Below are 20,343 nucleotides of genomic sequence, written 5' to 3' on the forward strand. Positions count from 1 at the left end.
GTACCCGACCTCACAAAGGAATTGATAAATTTTAATTCTTTGATCACATTGTTCCCGATCTCAGGAGGTCTCGGTTGTATCCGGCTTCAAGAGATATTGACCGTACCCGGCCACACAAGGGCTCGGGGGTATTTTTATAGCACATGCTTCCATACCCGACCTCAAAGAGAGCTCGGTCATACCCGGTCACATGAGGGTTGGGTCATATCCGGTCACACAAGGGCTCGGTAGTGTCTCACATTATATTTTTTCATACCCAACTGATCATTGGTTGCAGAATAAGTGTCGTACCTAGCCATTTATAGCGCGGTTCGGTAGAGTAAAATAGATACCTATACATATAAGTGCAATGCAGGATCAATTTCAGGATAAATTAAGTTTAAACTTAGAATAAATAATATATTCTGACCTCAGGATACAGCTGGGAACATTTTAGACTTTCAAAGAAGTGCTACCGGTAAAAATGTACTAGAACGGGATTAGCGTTATTGAGAAGGACTCAGAACTACCAAATCTTACGATGTAAGAATCCCTTAGAGGGAGGGAGAGACTTAAGTCAACTCATGCCAAGAACGAATGTTGCCTTACATACCTTGTTTAAGAACTAGCTATGCTTCTTTAACAGTTACTCTACCTCCAACATATCCCCAGAATCAAATACAACAAGATAATGGGTGTTATAGCGATGATTCCAAGCTCCTTCATGCTAGATCCTACTAGATTCACTTTCGACTGCCTTAGACTATTTCTGGGAATTCTAAAAGGTTTTTGATAGCATTTTGATGTTGGTGATAGCTTCTAGAATTAGTGATAAAGATCTACACTGCCTTTATATATCACACCAAATCTAGGAAATTTCGCCGTTGCTATATGCAAAACGGGTCACCCGGCCCCCGTTTCAGCACCCGTGGGACAACTCGCTTGTGAAATGTGTAAATCCCCGTTTTGGCCCTTATGTCCCCATATGTGTCACCAGCCGATTGGCCGCATCAAAAGCTCCACTTATCAGTCTTAGACTTTATGCGTGGGAAAAGTATGGGGTGTAACATGCGATATCTGAGAGGCTCATGCAATGATTGCATTTGCGATCAGTGGTTCGTATTTGCGAACAACGCAATTGCAAACAAGAGTTCGTATTTGTGAACACCTGCAGCTAGGTAAAATTTTGGAATTTTTTAGGACTTAGCTCATTTTATACCATTTTTTGAGACCTGGACTCGATACAGGCAATGTTTTGGAGAGAAATTTCTTCATAACTTTATAGGTTAGTAACATTAACTTATTTTCTTTCAATTTTTATTACTTTTCCATGAATTTTCATTATCAAACCTAAGATTTTATAGAGAAGAAATTGGAGTTTTGGATGTAAATTAGAGATTTTATAATATTGAGATTTACACAATATATTAAGGATGGATCTCAAAACAAACAACATATTTGAATTCTGGGATAAATGGGTAATCGGAATTTGGTCTTAATTTTGAATTTCGATCATGTGGGTCTGGATTGACTTTTTTAAATATGTTAAAGATCGAATCTTTATCATATGAGGTTAGTTTCTAAAGATTTGTTTTGACGTGTTTGAACAATAATTGATTAGATACTGGTGGTTTGGAGGCTTGTTCTAAAGGGAAAGTCGTGTTGGACTGTTGATCTTGTATCGAAAAGAGGTAAGTATTGTGGTTAACCTTGATTTGAGGGAATTAGGACATGGATGATCTATTTGTAATGTGATCTATGTATTGGGATGACATGTATGCAAGGGGAAGAGTATATATGCATTTTCATGGGTTTAAGCATACAGAGTGTGTAACTTTGTTTCACATCTTTAATTATACCATGTCTTTACTTATTCCGTATTATTACTTATTAGGTGCTCACACTTGATACATATTTTACTTAATATATGTGTCCTTACTTGTTACATGTCCTTAATGGTTACATGTTCTAGCTTATTTCCACGACCCAAAACCCACTATAGGTCATGATGGCGCCCATCGTCGCCGTTAGGCAAGCCAACGGTGAACTACCAACTTAATTATTTATTTTATTATTTTTAAAATCATAAATCTTATTAGATAGGGAAATCAATGCAATAAAAATCATAGATACATACAATTTAAATGAAATATAAAGTAAAAGTGTGTCAATGGTAAGCAAAACCATAAACAAATTCTAGAACATCCCAAAAGCCGGTGTCACAAGTGCATGAGCATCTACTAGAAAATAAAATAACAATACAACATTTGTCTGTAATACAAGATAGACAGGATAAAGTAAATATCTATGATGGAGACTATGTGTGTTGCAAATCGTAGCATAAAATGCAGCTTACCATAAATTCCCCTCAGCTGTTGCGCCTACGCGCTCAAATGACCACCAAATAAACCTATTAGATCCTGCACATTTAGTGCAGAAGTACAGCATGAGTACGTAAATCAACGCATATCCAATAAATATCTAGCCTAACCCCGAAGAGGTAGTGACGAAGGGTTGATATTGACACTTACTAGTGGTCCAGTAAATCAAATATAATAAAGTAGACAAGTATGAAATATGTTAAATAAACAATGAGAATAGATGTAGGCAAATAGTACGGTCTACAACTGAACAGTGAGCACAAAGTCCACAATTATTGGATACCTCCACAAATGGAATATGTAATGGTCAATACCAAACTAACGGTCACATCTCAAGTTAGGAAACTCATGAATACATGGACTCCTTATTAAGTATTTCGCATGATTCTGCCGAGGAGAGCGGCCCGATCCCATAAGAGGGTTTCATTGAACTACCGAAGTGAACAGCCCGATCCCATAAGAATGTTTCATAGAACTGCCGAGCCGAACGACCCGAGCCCATAAGAGTGTGATACATAATCCTGTCGAGGCGAACAGACCGATCCCATAAGAATATATTACTCTACCAAGGCGAACGGCCTGATCCCATGATACCGTTGGGGCGAACGGTCTGATCCCATAAGAGTGTGTTACATGATACCACCTAGGAGAACGACCCCATGCCATAAGAGTATTGCTGAGGCGTTCAGCCCGATACCATTAGAATATGAAACTTTAACGGGTCACTGACTTCACTCTCAAATATATGTGTGAGTTATAAAATTCCAGAAAATCTATCAGACGAATATGCACAACACAAAAGAAATTCATAAAGGAAAGTACAATTTTCACGGCTAATCAAGTAGATCGTCAAGTATCTAAAATAGCAAGACTCTACGCGAGTCTAGTCTCAAGCTAAATGAAAATTAAAGCATTTAAATAGGCAAGAACAACTCAAATAGTACAATTAATGTATGGCGTGAGTGTAAGTCTACCCGGCCATAATCAGGATTTCTAGCATATGCACGGACACTTATCAACTCATACGTGCGTAGCTCCCACAACATGTAGCACATAATAAATATAATACCTATGGGGTAAATTTTTCCTAAAAAGGTTAGACATGAGACTTACCTCACTCCGAAATAACCGGCTTCAACGCCTCTCTAACTCCTCAAACCAATGCCAAACGATCCAAAACTAATAAAACAAGGTGCAAACCTATAAAACAAAATACTCCAATACTCGTAATTTAATAATTTATAACAATTCCCAACTCCGCTTAAAAAGTCAACAAGGTCAATGTCCGGGCCCACATGCTCGGATTCCAAATATTATCAAAAATAAGTATTACCCTTAACTTATATAGTATATATCCAAAAAAGCATCCAATTTCAGCCATGAATTGACCATCAAATCAAGGATTTACCATTTCTCAACTTTGGGGCTCAAAACCCCAATTTCTACAATTCAAAGACGAATAAAAATAATATTTAACGATAATAAACATGGAAAAATATCAAAATAAAGGTCATATATTTACTTTTTATTGGGAAAAGAACAACACCGCGAAAATCACCTCAAACGAAGCTCTAGAACTCAAGATATGCTCAAAATACTAAAATTCTCGGTTTAAAACATTGTCTAGATGATTTTTGTCCATCGCCTTCGCGGGAGACCTTCACATTCGTGAAGAGCAATTTTTTGCGTTGACTGGTCAACCCATAAATCCTTCTTCGTATTCACGGAACCTCTCTCGCTTTCGCGAATAATAAATGTTCGCACTAGAAACCAATAATCTTTCCCGACACGGAAATGAGCACAACTCTCTTATACGACCTCCGAATTCGACGGTTCTTATTGCTATGGTTCTGTAATTATGATATGGATATAATGGTTCAATCTAATCATAAATAAATGGTGTTTTTTCAATATAGTACCCTTTATGCCCCAAGAAATGACGCTAAAATATCAAATAAGTGTGCGACACAACCCAAACACGTCTGAAACACACCCGAAGCTCCTGGGACCCCGCACAATCACACAAACCAGTCCCAAAATATAACACGAACCTATGTGAGGCCTCAAATCACACCAAACAACATCAAAACCATGAATCACACATCAATTCAAGTCTAATGAACTAATAAACTTTTAAACTTCTAAAACTCATGCCGAACCATACCAAATCAACCCGGAATGACCTCAAATTTTGCATGCAAGTCCCAAATAATACAACAGACCTATACCAACTTTAGGAACCATAATCTATATCCGATATCAATAAAGTCAACTCTCAGTCAAACCTATCAGCCTTCTAAACCTTCAATCTTCCAACTTTTGCCAAAAAGCATCAAATCGACCTATGGATTTCCAAATCCAAATCTAAACATACGACTAAGTCCAAAATCATCATCCTGGTCAAACAAAATCGTCTAAACTCCGATCTAAGGTTATTTATCCAAAAGTCAAACCATGATCAACTCTTTCAACTTAAAGCTTCTGAATTGAGAATTATTTTTCCAAACCAACTCTGATTTTCCCGAAAATCTAATCCGTCTACACTTGCAAGTCGTAACACATGAAGTGAAGTTACTCACGGTCTCGAACCGCCGAACGACGAACTAGAGCTCAAAACGACCGTCGGGTCGTTATACTTATTTCATACTTTTAGTTATCGTACACATTTATTTGGCACGTACTCTTACATGTTATTTGATAGATGATTTTACCTGTCTCATGCCTTTACTTGCCTCATTGCATTTTCTTGTTTCTTGTTTTCCTCTATTATGTTATATCAGATTGCCTTAGAGAATTATGTGTTTTAGTTTCCTTTTATGTTATATTGTGAGATTCCCATATTTGGTTGTTACTGATATATCAGATTGGATTTCTCGTTGTAATAATATTATTATATATATTGGTTCGGGTTGCACTCCTCAATATTATTATTTTCTTTATTGGATCGGTTATACACCGTAATAGTATTATTATATATATTGGACCGGGTTGCACACTGCAATAATATTGTTATATATATTGAATCGGGTTGCGCGCCGCAATAGTAATGTTATACATATATATTGGATAGGGTTGCACGCCACAATGGCGTTGTTATTAATAGTTGGGATGGTTGAGCATCGCAACGGAAAGGATATTATGCAGTTTTTCTTGTTGTTATGCTCCATTACCGTGTTGTGTTATGAGGTGGTAATGTAATGTTATTCTGGGGCCCTCTGTTATTTACTTCTGTTATTCAGTTCGTTATGTAGTTATCTGTTTTCTCTATACATTTATTGCTTCTCTACTTGTTACTCATACAGATTTACAGTGAGTGTCTTGTCATAGCTTCATCGTTACTTCGTCGAGATTAGGCTCGATACTTACAGAGTACATGGGGATGGTTATACTCATACTACACTTCAGTACTTCTTATGAAGACCCCTGTGTTGGTCCCATCGGTGTTCAGAGGTGATTGCTCGGACCTTATCCCAGGAGACTTGAGGTAGTGCTACTTGGCGTTCGCAGGAGGTCCCCTTCCTATCTTTTACTACTTTGTATTGTACCGGAAATTATTGTATTTTCCATTTCTGACTTGTACTTGGCAGTTTTAGTGGCTCATGTACTTTTAATACTAGATTCTGAGAATAGTTTTAGACATCGATAGTTGTACATCTATACACGTTTATGCTATTTCACCTTTGATTATTGTTAATGCCTCTTTAGTTGTTAAACTGCTTTTGTCATTGTGCAAATATTGGCTTGCCTAGCAAGAAGATGTTAGGCGCCATCACGATCTCATGGTTGGAATTTTGGATCGTGACAATAATATTTTAGGCTTATGGGTATTCACGTGGCATATAGAATGAATCATTTACCTATGTCTTTTTAAATAAAAATTTTAAGCTATTGAGACATCTTTGAAAGAGCCTAATCGTTAAAATGAAAGAAGTATTCTTTTCATTGTATATATCAAACATTGTTGTAATTTAGAAACTATATTGTACAGATTCGCTAGATGCAAGCTAACAGATATCGAATTCCGGCCACGTCATATTACATTTTAGAGCGTGATAAAGAATAGTATGGGCGGCTAGAGGATTAAGAGAGGAAGAGGTTAGGAATTTTTGAGAATTGGCTATATTTTCTAAAGATTTTGGTCCATAAGTTATTTTGAATAATTTATTATAAGTGGGGCAAAAATATATTTTTTTATATTTTCTAGTGGATAAACTGTGTATACATCCCTTAAAAATGAAAGAGTTTGTCCATGGCCAATGTTAGTAACTTTTTGTTCTCTTCGTTTACAACAAAACAAACTAAATTAAGGGTGAGTTAGGTAAGAGGGAAATATTTTCCTAAAAAATAAGTAATTTTATTATTTTTTTGGTAAGTAAGCAAAAAATATTATCACAAGAATATTTATATATAATCTAATCAAACGCTATAAATGTAAAAGGGATGATGGTAGTGTCGACCAGAGGTTGGGCAAGTAGGGTAGAGTTTAGGGGTGTGGGGGTGGGGGTGGGGATGGTAGGACGAGGTGTCGAAGTGGGGTTTTGAGGAGCAGCAAGTTGAGGGGTGTGAGTAGGTTAGTGATGGGGTAGGGGTGGAGGATGGGGGATGAATGTGGAGAGTGGGGGAATGGGGACAAGGTGTGGGGCTGGATGGATAGGGTGTGCGGGCAAGGGGAGGTCAGGATCATATGGAAGTGGTGGGGCGAGTGTTCGGGGTGGTGGTGGTAGGAGCGACGAGTTTGGGGGTGGGTGGTTAGAAGGGGTAGAGTAAGGGATTGTGCAATGGGTAAGAATGCATGATGGTGTAGGGGTTAGTTGGCAGGGGTTGGGGTGGCTGGGAGTAAAGGAGGTAGGTGGGGAGGCACAAGTGGGGGTGGAGAGGAACACAATCATAGTTGAATAGAACTTATGCAACTTGTTTTTCCTACTTCCACTAGGGAAGGCATTTTCCTTATTTTTATGTAACTTGTTTGCTTGAGAAAATATTTTGACCAATTAAACATGAAAAAATTTAAAAATATTTTCTCCGTACTATACACTCTCTAAACCTACTAAAAATGGTCTGCTTGTACTAACATGTCCAGTAGCACGGGCTGACTAATTTTTGGATTGATAATTAAAATGTAGTCAGTGTTTGTAAAGTAATTAAACAATAGCCAGTATTTAATACGGAAATACAATCTAGACAAAACTATCTTTAGCTGAAATATGAAAACAATTCAACATAATATGCTAGATTATTAAACTCCAGCATATTATGTTGGAATTACAACACATTATGTTGGAATTTCATATGTAACAAATTCAAACTCTAGCATACTATACTAAAATTTTTTCTAATTTTATCAAAGGGTATTTTTGTCCATATTTTATTACTAATCCTAAATTTCTTCCTACTGTCATAGGGATGGCGAAGCGCACAGATATCCGATTTTAGAACCACCATTTAAGCCATACTCGGAGTGCATAAAAAATTGTAAGTCACTTCGAAATAGCTTCAGACTTATGGGCCTAAAATTACAAAACAATTATCAGGAGTTGGGAGGTCACATACATAACTGAACTTCAGACCGTATGGCTGAAATTTAGCCATTTTTGCATGGCTTAAGGCACATATGCCTCAGGTTAGCCATTTTTTGCCCGAAGTTTAGTCATTTTTAAACTTAAGGGACATATGCCAAAAATTTAGCCATTTTTGCCACAAAAAAATAGTAATTTATGTTTTGAATTTTAATAATCCAACACACGTTTCAGTACACAAATTTACTCCAAATAATTAAAATTTGAAACTTAAGATCAAAATACCATAAATAACATAGTCGAATAATCAGTTTATTAATACAACAATAAACCTAACAAATCTTTTTTGCAACAACAGTGATCTGCCAATGTTTTAAAGCTCTCTAACAATAAATACTTGATTTAAACTTACTTTTTATATTTGAAATTCCAAACTCACTTCCTCAAAGAATTATAGTTTAATAGCTAAAAATTTTGGGTATAAGTTAAATAATTTTAAAAAATTGGATACAAATTAAATAGCAAGGCACGCCATGAAATTTTTACATACAAGGTCAAGCTTGGAATAAGTAAATTGCCATGGCGCATAAACAGATCCCTCCTTTTGACAGTCTTATAAATACTGATCTTGGGATTCGATGTAAGTAATGGGCTACAAGAGATTCAAAGTTCAAGAAAGGAAATAAAAAAGAATTTAAAGTAAGAAACAGAGGAGAAAAAATGAGAGATCATAAAATAAGGAAGGAAAGAAGTAAGAGTTCTGAACAAAAGATTAAAGAGGAAATGTTTTTCATTGAATCAGTCATCAATGCCTTTAGAATGGTAACGGCAACATTAAAAATTAGAAAATTATTGGTTATGTCCATTTATAAGTAGCTTATTACAAAAATTGGTCAATTCATAAAATATTATTAATATTAGCCAAATATTACCAATATTAGCCAATTAGTTATTTGTAGCAAAAATAAAAGGTCAAAGTTTTGCTTTTATTTGAGTGGACGTTATTAGAATAGATTGGGTACATCTTAAGGAACTTGAATCTCAGTTTTGGGATGATTTGGTGGAGTTTGGGGGTGATTTGAATTGAAAATTCCAAGTAGAAGATGAGCATGAAAAAGTTGATATGTGTATCACACTATGTATCATTTGTGTATCACATATGTATCATATTTGTATCAAATATGTATCACATGTATATCCATGCATACATGTGTGTGAGATACATGCATGATACATGTTTGATACACGTGTAGCAGAAGAATTTTTTGAACTCGATTTTAACTACGAATTTTGATACCAAATCAGTCCAAATCACCTCCAATCTTCCTCAAATTTTGTATATTGACTCATTTATATATATGGTTTCAATGAATTTCAACCATACCCATTGAAAAATGTTCTTCTTTGCCTAGATTTTTGGAATCTTGTATATAAATTTTTTTGTATTTCATCACCTCATTTGCTACCTTATTCATAAAATTTCCTTTCCGTCTTGCATCTAATGTTGTTGATCACGCTTAAAAATATAGAAGAAGATCTTTGCGTGTGATTCTTGGAGAGAAGGAACCTTATATATTTGAGTTTTTAATTTTTATATGTGCTTGGCTAGTATTGGTAAGTCTATAATTAATGGTTAGATGTTGGTAAGTTGAAACTTATTTGGGACATTTATGTAAGATCTCCCATTTGTCAAATTAGTGCATTGAAAATTTGGACTAGGGTCTCTACAAGATAAACACATTAGAGTTACTTGGTGGCTACTCAACTCAAGAGCCCATAAGGGTTACTTGGGGGCTACTGTACTCAAACCCTAATTCATGCCTATAAATAAGGCTAGATATGTCCTTTAAAATCCATCTTAGCAATTCCATAAACTCTCGGAATATGCACAAAGAGATTAAATATATGATCTCCGATTTCCATAAAACTCTTGAAATATTCATTAAGAGATCAAAGACATGTCATATATGTCTTGCTCAAAGTTCTAGAAACAATCAAAATCCAAATAGAGTGCTGCTACATGCTTCTTGATCATCAAATATATCAAGGAGATGCATATTATCCTATCGTCGAGAAATACGTCGCTAAGGCCCTTGAATTGCTTGTGTACTTTATATTTTCGCACTTCATTTTTAGTTTGTGTCACATCAAGTGAGAAAAGACACAAATCACACATCCAACTCTCTTGTGTCTAGGAGCGTCTTAAATAACATAATTCCCTCACATTTAAGCAGGGACGGATATAGTGAAAGAGCTATAGGTTCATTCGAACTTAGTAGAATTGGCTTATACTCTATTTATGTGTTAAAATTCCTCTAAATAAGTATAAGTAATAGATTTCGAATTACAAAAATTAAATAAGATAAGATAAAATTTTGAATCCAAACCAAAAAATTCAAATCCTGAAGCATCGTCTGCATTAAATCTTAAGCAGGGATAAAATCACCCGGTTAAGCTCTACTAAAATATCTTTCATAAAAGTAATTTTTGATTTATTATTATGAAAAGGTGGATAAAGGTTGATGATCTAAGATAGCATGAAGAGATAGAAAACAAGTGGTAACAAACATTGTGCTCATAGAAAGAGTAAACAGTATAAGTAATTTTCTTCTATTTAAACATTTTTCTGTTTTCCACCCCTCCTTCAGTATTCGCTCTAAGGACGGGCTAATTCGAATTTGCACCATAGCTAATCCCATTTTAGAGAATAAAATACTCTTATCAAAGACGATTCTATTTTCGATGTTTATTTAGACATATATTTTTAATGTATAGCACAATAAATAAAAACATTTTTCTTTAAGAATAGTAATATTTTACATCATAAGAGGTAGGGTAAAGGCATTCATATGGCAGCTGTTCGTCCTGCAATTTCGAATTTGTACTTTGTATCCTCGAAGCTTTAAGTGTCTTCACTTAGTCCGCGTTTACAGTTTTCACTTCTTTGGACAAAACAAATTTTTAAGAATGTCTGTACAACATGAACTCCTTAACCGTTCCTGCAAATAATGGAAAAACTTAAAGCTAAGAATTTCTCAACCATAAGCATCCAAGGGTGCAATAAGTAATGAAGTGGGATAAAATCATGTAAGAGAAATTTTCGATATCTAGCAATAATAAAAAATACCAGGTGATTTTTCACATTTGTTTACGTCTCGGTGGATAAAGTTATTTGATACATGTATTGGTGAGAAGTAGCAGGTGCTTAAGACATAATTTAAATAAATAAAAGTGTTCTTTCTCTGACACCTTAAACTTTTTGATAAGATGTCACATACTTCAATATGTTATCACAACAGGCATGCATCCTAGGTTCGAGTCTCATCATCATCTATTATAAGAAAGCTTTTACACGTGTTTGACCCATGAAAGAGAATCAGACGAAGAAACATATTAAGGATATAGTTTAAATAAATAAATGTGTGTTGTGCTCTCTCTAGCTAACCGTGTTTAAGCTGATGAGGATATCACCGTTATAAAAGAAAAAGAAAGAAATTTGTCAACCATTAAAAGAATGCTTACTTTGTGAGAATCATTGGTTTGATAAGCCTTCTCCATTTCCCTGCCTAATCCCATCCAAACTTCAGAACCAATCCCACTTGAAGAAGATAAATTAACCCCTTTTGTCAGAGTAACGTAGGCGACATTCTGTTTCTCTTTAGATTCTGGAATTTCCACTGCATGATAATCTGCTCCTTTTCTCATTTGTTCATCATTTAGCAGCTGAGATTTTGCAAGATCAATGGAAAAGCAGCCATCACTGAATTGATAACTTGGTGTTTGTTGTTGGACTTGAAGCTGAACATGATCTTGACTAATACTTTTCTCTGTTCCCTTCATGTATTTTGATAGTAAATCCATCAACTCGTGGCATTTACTGCCAGTTTTAGTTTCTTTCTCGAGCACCTGATCAGATGATTTGCTCTGATAAATCGACTCACAAGGATTATGAATATCTTCTCCTTTGTGTGTAATAGCACACGAAATGTGTGCATCGAATTCACAAGAGCTGCAATGGTAAAGCCAACCTTTATAACAAGGCTTTTTGCATAAATCACATTCGAAATCATAGGGAGGACAGAATTCTAAGTCCAATGTGTGGCAGTGGGATGGCAGTTTTAGTGTAAGAGGTAATGCTAAGCATAGTGTGTGATAATAGCTATAACATTTAGCACAAGTGTAAGAAAAGCCAGTGATTTCTTTTTCACAGGCCTTACATCTTGTGGAGTCATGAATCGATGAAGAAGGCATGGGTAGGAGAGTGAGGTGATGGATTGGATCCACAAGATGCTCCAAATTCTTGGGCATGTTGAAGCACACTTGATGAAGGAAATATGAGCATGTTTCACATTTGTAGTAGAATTTATCAGGAAATATACTGAGTTTGCAGCCAGAACAAATTGCATTTCCTTTGGGAGGAAGCTTATTGGTGTATTCCAATTGATGTCCATGACTAAAATGTTTGCATTGAACTTTCTCTTCTGTTTTTTCCATCACTTGTGTTAGTTACTTTGATTGCCCCTATAACCTGTATCGAATCCCCTTCTTTTCTTCCTCTCATTAAAGGCACGTTATGACAATTAAGTTTGTTTTTTTGTGTTACTTTTTTTCTCGAAGGCAACGAGATGAAATTTTCGACTCTGAAGCTATCGATTAGCTTTTTCCTAAGCGTGTTTCTAAAAAAAACTTCAGGTTTTGTCTTTCTTTGTACCATTTTTAATCTATTCCAAGGAGCTCCTATGTGCTCTTTTGTCCTTAAATGGAAAAGAGATGCTCACTCTGGAAATGGACAAACAGTATATTGCTAAAGATGCCTAACCAAGAAAACAGTAATGGAATTTCTAGACTTCATCTAATGAATTAAAAATGCCACAACTATGCTGAATAAGTCCTTTTCGGAGCAAGAATGTGTTTGAATCGATCAAATAAGCATGCCCTCCTATTTATCCTTTAGCAGGACCTAGTTTAATCAATTGGACATTATATAGCTTCGATAGCCGCTCCTTTCTTTGTATTTATTGTTCCTCTTTCTTTAATATTCTAGGATCTTAAAAAGCATTGAGCATTCACATGGTTTATCTTGTGGAAGAGTTTTCTTGGTCAAGCAAAAGAGAAGGGATATTTGTCTTGGCTAAGGAAGGCCAACTTCTTGATTGATGAAAAATTAGCTTTATTTCTGAATTGAGTAAAATATCTTAGACACGTGGCCGTCCGAGAAAGGGATATATGGAGCCCAAGACAGGGAGACGACTGAAGACAACTGTTTCGTTTGTCACCGGAAAGAAAAATGCTCATAAAGATGTGATAAATGCTCTTCTCCCGGTAGCATTCAATAAAGAATATTTATAGCATCAAGAGCAGTTATCTGTTACAAGGAATTTGGCATTTATGTTTACCGTTACATCTTCATAAATGCCCCTCATAATTGATATTAAAGAAGGGTACGACCCTAGGACTTTCTTCATAGCTATAAATAGTGAGCTCATTTGTTATTGTAAGAGGGGGAATTTTCTGGCAAACTTATACTATATTTTATACAAAGCTCAATCCAACTTTATCTTCTGATTTCTCGATTCTTTTCTTGTTGTGTCCGGAAACCTTATTCCTGGAATTGTTGCTTCTGTTGTTTCGTCTATATCTTAAGACTAAGTATTGCGTAACTCTTCAATTGTTTATTTATTTCAGGATCAAATTAATTCACTTATCTAGAAGCCACATATAAATTCAACTGTACCATTTACTTGATCCTTGCCTTTTTTACTAACGTGTTTTGATCGTTTTTGTCTTAGAAAAAATCATAAGAAATGGCAGATAATACTATTAACGACATGCACAACCCCGAGATTCAAGAGAATCAGCCTCATTCCGAGGACTCAATCAGCGATACCCATAACGAAGGGAGTGACGCTACACCAGTGCATGACAAGCAGTATCCTCGACATGTTCGAGGGACCAATCCCGATGACGCCGATGAAGAGCATGTCGTCGACGCGGCAAGGGTCTTGCAAGAGCATTAATCAATCATTCTAGGTCACCTCACGCAACAAGATAAAGTTATGATGGAGTTGAAACAAGCGATGTCAGGAGCTTCAGATAATACAAACAGACAAGATCTGATCCTTCCCGGAATTCCCACGAATCAAACAACACGGAGGATCGATAACAACACTCCCAGGGGTGAAATTGGCTCTGATGGGGCGGGGGGGGGGGGGTACGGTCTGAACAACGAAAACTATTCTTTCAACAATGAACTTTTACGGTTCATGAGGGAAGTAAACGCCTGCATGGATTAGATCCCGTGCGCGCCACCAGTGTTGAAATGCCCAGACTCGAAGAAGTATACTCAATTGTCGTACAAGCCAAGTGCGGCACCAGAGTTAATCCCAAAGCAGTTCAAAATGCCTGAAATGCCAAAGTATGATGGAACTTCAGACCCCCAGGAGCATATTACCACCTACACAACAACGATAAAATGGAATGATTTAGCTCCTCCCGAAATTGAATCTGTGCTGCTGAAGAAATTTGGAAAAACCCTCACAATGGGGGCCTTGACGTGGTATTCGCTGTTACCCGAGCATTCCATATATTCCTTCAAAATGCTTGCGGATTCTTTCATCAAGGCTCGTGTCGGGGCAAGAAAAGTACAGGCCTGAAAGGCTGACATATTCAGGATAGCACAAGGAGAGTCCGAGCTACTATGGGAGTTTGTTATCGATTTCAGAAGGAGAGAATGTTGCTCCCGGCTGTCCTGGATGAGTGGGCGGCTGAGGCGTTCACCAAAGGATTGAATTTGAGGAGTTCAAATGCTTCCCGAAAATTGAAAAAGAGCCTACTCGAGTTTCAAGCAACGACCTGGGCGGACGTCCAAAAATGGTATGAATCAAAAATAAGGATCGAAGATGATCATGTTGGTTTTCCATCATCGACCAAAGGACAGGAAACGAATAAGAAATAATCAAAGGATGATTATGACGTAGACAGACGGACTTCGAGGGGTCGGTTTTTGCCTTACGAACGAACCGAAGGCCGTAGCAGAGGTTCCCGAACAACGGACAGGCTCGCGATCGACAGGAGGACCGATCGCGGTCGGAATAATCGATCACTCCAGGATAAAGAAGTGGCAGGATCACGGGATCCTTCCTACCCCAAATTATCAGAATACAGCTTCAATATCAGTATAGTGGAACTGGTATCGGCCATGAGAAACATCAAAGAAGCACGGTTCCCAAGACCGATGAGATCTGATTCTAACCAAAGGGATACAAACTTGTGGTGTGAATACCACGGGACAAATGGCCACCGGACAGGGGACTGTCGACATCTCCGGGAGAAAGTGGCAACGTTACTAAAGAATGGTCACCTCAGAGGATTCTTGAGTGACCGATCTAAGAACAATTATGGTTGTAACTGAGACAACGTGGAACCCTTGAAAGCGGGAGAAGATCCCCCATGTCAAACAATCAACATGATCTTCGGAGGGAACGAGATTAACGGGGTTACCTTTTCAGCAGCAAAGAAGACGAAAGTATCAATAACGCATAACCAAAGGCTTCGGAAAGACGATATCACTTTTACGGAGGAGGACGTAGATGAATTGTTGCTACCACACAATGACACATTGGTATTTCTTTAAATGTGCTAGATTTTAAGATTAAACATATTTTAGTGGATCCAGGGAGTTCGGTTAATATCATACAATGGATGGTGTTGGAGCAAGCTAAACTCACCGGAAGCATTATTTCGGCCACAAAGCTCCTGGCTAGATTCAACCTCGCAAGTGTGACAACTCGGAGAGAAATTGTATTACTCACAAATGCTGAAGAAGTAATGAAAATAACTCTTTTCGAAGTGGTAGATGGTGGTATGGGATACAACATCATTCTGGGAAGGCTATGGTTGCACGAGATGAAAGTTGTATCATCAACATACCATCAATTGCTGAAGTTTCCAAAACCCGAGGGAATTAAGCAGATAAGGGGTGACCAACCGGCGACAAGAGAGATGAATACAGTTTCGGTCTCCAGTAGCAATTACAGGGCCTACCACCTACTCCTAAACTAGATGAAATTAGCCGGGCGTCGGAAGATAATCAGGTCCCGAGATATTTCTAAGTTCCAGAAGAGATGATGCGACGAAGTCCACATCGGAAGAGCTGGAGCAAGTGGCATTGTTCGAGGAATTCCTAGAAAGAAATTCCACATGGGGACATGACTGCACCCGAAACTCAGGCCTGACTTCATTAAATTCCTTAAATCTAACGTCGATTGTTTTGCATGGTCGCATGAGGATATGATAGGTATCCCGACAGAGGTAGACGTACACAAGTTAAGCTTGGATCGTAACATACCTCCGGTAAGACAAAAGAAGAGCCCGATCGCCGAAGCCAAGAATAAATCCGTCAAAGAAGAGGTAACCCGCTAACTAAATATCGGTTCGATCTGGGAGGTAAGATATCCAGACTGGCTAGCTAATGTAGTGGTAGTTCCTAAAAAGAACAATAAGTTTCGCATGTGCGTAGATTATAAAGATCTTAATAAGGCGTTCCCCAAAGTCTATTTCCTACTGCCAACATCCGTTATTTCAAAGTAGATAACTTGGTCCTAAGAAAAGTAACTCACAATACCCGGGAGCTTAACTCGGGGAAGCTAGGTCCAATGTGAGATGGCCTTTTCGGGTTTCAGCTATCACCGGAAAAGGTTCATACGAGTTAGAAAACCAAAATGGAGAGAAGTTGCCCAGCAAATGAAACGTGGCGCACCTCAAAAGATATTATTACTGATGAACATTATCCCATCAGAAAGTATGTGCTGTACTCTTTTTCCCTTCGTTTGGTTTTTATACCAATTGGATTTTCTGGCAAGGTTGTTAACGAGGCAGCAACAGAAAGCATACTACGAAGATAACAACAATTGGGATGAGATTGAAATATTGATGTGATTTTGATTATTCCCCTTAATTGGGATATGATTGATATTAGCTGTGAATTGGAAAGTCAACCCACATGATCGGGTGGAGATCGGATGCCATGTTATGCACATGGTGGTACTACTCTTGGCAACACCTTTTTTTCGCATCACATGTCAAACCACATTGTTTGTGGGGAGATGGCCTAGCTGATCGGGAGTGATCAGACTCCGTGCTAACAACATGGTGGTATATCGGTGCTAATAATCTACCAAGAAAAAATATATATATTATTTTCGTATTTTCAAAAATCGTTATGTTTTAACTGGGCATTTGGATATTGTTGATGGTGACTTGTTTCTATGATTTTTCCTTTCTTATATTGGCATTCTATTTTGAAAGACGATTTAGCTTTACATACTAGTACTATTCCATATGTACTAACGTCCCTTTTGCCGGGGGCGCTGCATCTTTAATGGATGCAGATGGTTCGTCAGCGGGCTGTTTTGATCCTCGTTAGCAGTTAGTCTCTATTCATCAGATTTTGGCAAGCCCTACTCTGTCCCGAGCTTCATGTCATTTGACATTGTACCTTATGTTTTGAGGTATAGCTAGGGCCTTGTCGCCAGCACTTCCATACTACTCTTATATTATACTTAGAGGCTCCGTAGACAGCTTGTGGGTGGTGTTTGATGTTGGAAATTAAACTAGTAAGTGTTGGTATTTGGGCAAACATGTTTTTTATCATATCTATAAACTTGTAATATTTTGAAAATCATAAATGGATATCCTTTAGTAATGGAAAAAGAATGCGGAACACTTGATTCTTCTCATGTCTATCACTTGTACTGATTCTTATGTTGTTAATGGGTAAGGTTGGGTAGAAGGCATCTAGCAGGCTTGCTTAACCGGGGTATCTCGGTTGAGCGCCGATCGCGCTCTCCGAGGTCGGGGCATGACAAATAGTCATAGGCTCACAGTCACAATCTGCTGATATGGTCACATGATTACAATCACTATCCGCCCAGCATAATCAAAGGCTTCCAAATCACAAATCGCCCGGCATAATCACAGGCTCAATAGCAACATGAAAAATGGATAATACAAGGATACATGGTTATGATCAATAAATGTCAAGTTTCGTACTCATGAGCTAGTATAAGTAACATACTATACTGTATGCATATGCAAGTGTACTACTGCAGCCCAAATCAACAAAAAATATCAAGGACATCGAATAGCTCATCGAAACAACAAGACAAGTCACGTAAAGCGTATAACAAACACAATGAACATCACACCATCACATAACATTCACAAACACAATGTCCCCAAACCATCACACATCATCCCTGACATTTGCCACCCTTATCTCTCTGATAGCCACCCGTATCACTCCGTATAATAGTCACCCATATCACTCTACCCTGGCAATATTATTAGCCACCCTTATATCTCCTATATCCAGATGTATCACTCCGCGTAATAGCCTCCCTTATCTCTCTGCCCTGACAATTTTATTGGCCACCCTTATCTATCTTATAGCCTCCCGCATCACTCCATGTAATAGCCTCCCTCATCTCTCTTAGACCTGATAATAACACAATAGCCACACATATAACACAGTACATTCATCAACAGTGAAATGACATCCTTATACTCCCCACAACAACCCAAATCACACAACAATTCACATGTACTATTATCACAAACAACACAGCATAATCAACTTGTATCACAAATGCTCGTAGGCCACAATCTTTCCAAAGGTTCAACGATATCAATAATTTCACAACATATAGCCCCGGCTCAACACAATGTGTATAAAATCTCAATAACAACAACATCTCTTTTAAACCCAACTTCAAGTAAAATAAATTAATGCCTCTTGATAACTTCAATTCCAATTAATTATTTAAGATAAGCCCAATAATAAAAGTATCTCCATGAAATGGCCGTTCAACAATAAAAGAAATCACGTAAAGGTTAACATGGTAACAAGTGCAAATAAACATATAAAAATAACTCGGCAAGCAAAGGATGAGACATGTAACAACAATTTCCAAATAAGGCATGTAATAGTGAACATGGAGAATGAAAGATATAATATATGCCAATAATTTCCAATTAATACATAAAATATGCCTAAGAGTTTAAACCGATAGCATTTTCACAAAGCCCGAGTACGTACTCGTCACCTTGCGTAAACGGCTTTCACATTACACAAATAGCATAAATGACTCAAATCCTAAGGGGGTAAATCCCCCACACAAAGTTAGGCAAGATATTTACCTTGGCGAAGCTAAACTAATACTTTAAAATGAACTTTGAGAGTGAAACAACCCCCGGACGGCTCAAATCTAGCAAAAATAATTTTATAACATCAATAAAACTCATAGGAAATAATTCCCGATAATAAAGTTTCGGTTTTCAATTACAACTGAAAAATTAACCCGAAAGTTAACCCCGGGCCCGCACCTCGAAACCCGACAAAAATTCAAAAAATTCGAATACTCATTCCGATACGAGTCCAACCACTCAAAGATTTTACAAATTTGCCAATTTCTTCCAGTTAATTCACTAATTAATGATGAAAATAAGTATGGAATCATGAAATATAATCAATTTCGGATAAATAACACTTACCCCAATCAAATTCGTGAAGAATCCCTCCAGAATCGCCCAAAATCAAGTCTTCCAACTCAAACAAAATAATAAAAAAATTACCAACATTCGATCCTTAACATTCTGCCCAGATTCGCACCTGCGACACAATTAGCCGCTTCTGTGGCATCGCTTTTGCGACCAAAGAACCGCATATGTGATTTCCACTCATAGCCGACCCCTTGCACCTGCGGAACTTCTTCCGCTTCTGCGCAACTGCAGGTGCGAGGCCCAAATCGCTTATGCGCAACCAGCACGCTTCTGCGCTCCAAATCACCGCAGGTGCGCACAACAGCTCGCTTCCTCCACCTCACACCCAGCCTACTCATTCCACTTCTACACCTTCATTTTCACACCTGCGACCATCGCACCTGCGCCCATACCAAAACTCTGCTAACCAGCCTTAACCAAAAATGATCTGAAACAATCTGAACCTCGTCCAAAACTCATCCGAGCCACTCGGGATCCTGTCGAAACATACCAACAAGTTCAATAACATAATGTGGACCAACTCAAGGCCTCAAATCACATCAAACAACGTCAAAACTACGAATCGCACCTCGAATCGAACTTATGAAATTTAAAATCTTCTAACTTCTAAAACTCGTGCTGAAACATACCAAATCAATTTTGATTGACCTCAAACTTTGCACAAAGTCAACAAAGTCAATTAAAATCAATTAAAATCCGAAACTGATATCAACAAAGTCAACTCCCGGTCAAACTTCTCAACCTTCCAAAACTTCAACTTTCTAATTTTTGCTAAAATGCATCAAATTATCCTACGGACCTCCAAATCCAAATCCGGATGCATGCCTAAGTTAAAAATCACCAAACAAAGCTATTGGAATCATCAAAACACATTTCCGGAGACGTCTTCACAAAAATCAAACTCCGGT

General features: G+C 37.5%; 1 protein-coding gene across 1 annotated transcript; it reads right to left on the reverse strand.

Annotated features, from left to right (window-relative positions):
• Nucleotides 1–10,547: 10,547 nt before the first annotated feature.
• On the reverse strand, nt 10,548–12,507 carry LOC107776864 (uncharacterized). The gene is made up of 2 exons (XM_016596805.2): nt 11,399–12,507; nt 10,548–10,875 (listed from the first exon to the last, which is right to left on the reverse strand). Exons 1-2 carry the CDS (start codon nt 12,368–12,370, stop codon nt 10,813–10,815), a joined length of 1,035 nt encoding a protein of 344 aa, XP_016452291.1. The 5' UTR covers nt 12,371–12,507; the 3' UTR covers nt 10,548–10,812.
• Nucleotides 12,508–20,343: the final 7,836 nt, after the last annotated feature.

Source organism: Nicotiana tabacum, chromosome 4 (assembly GCF_000715075.1).
Source record: "Nicotiana tabacum cultivar K326 chromosome 4, ASM71507v2, whole genome shotgun sequence".
Lineage (NCBI taxonomy): Eukaryota > Viridiplantae > Streptophyta > Magnoliopsida > Solanales > Solanaceae > Nicotiana > Nicotiana tabacum.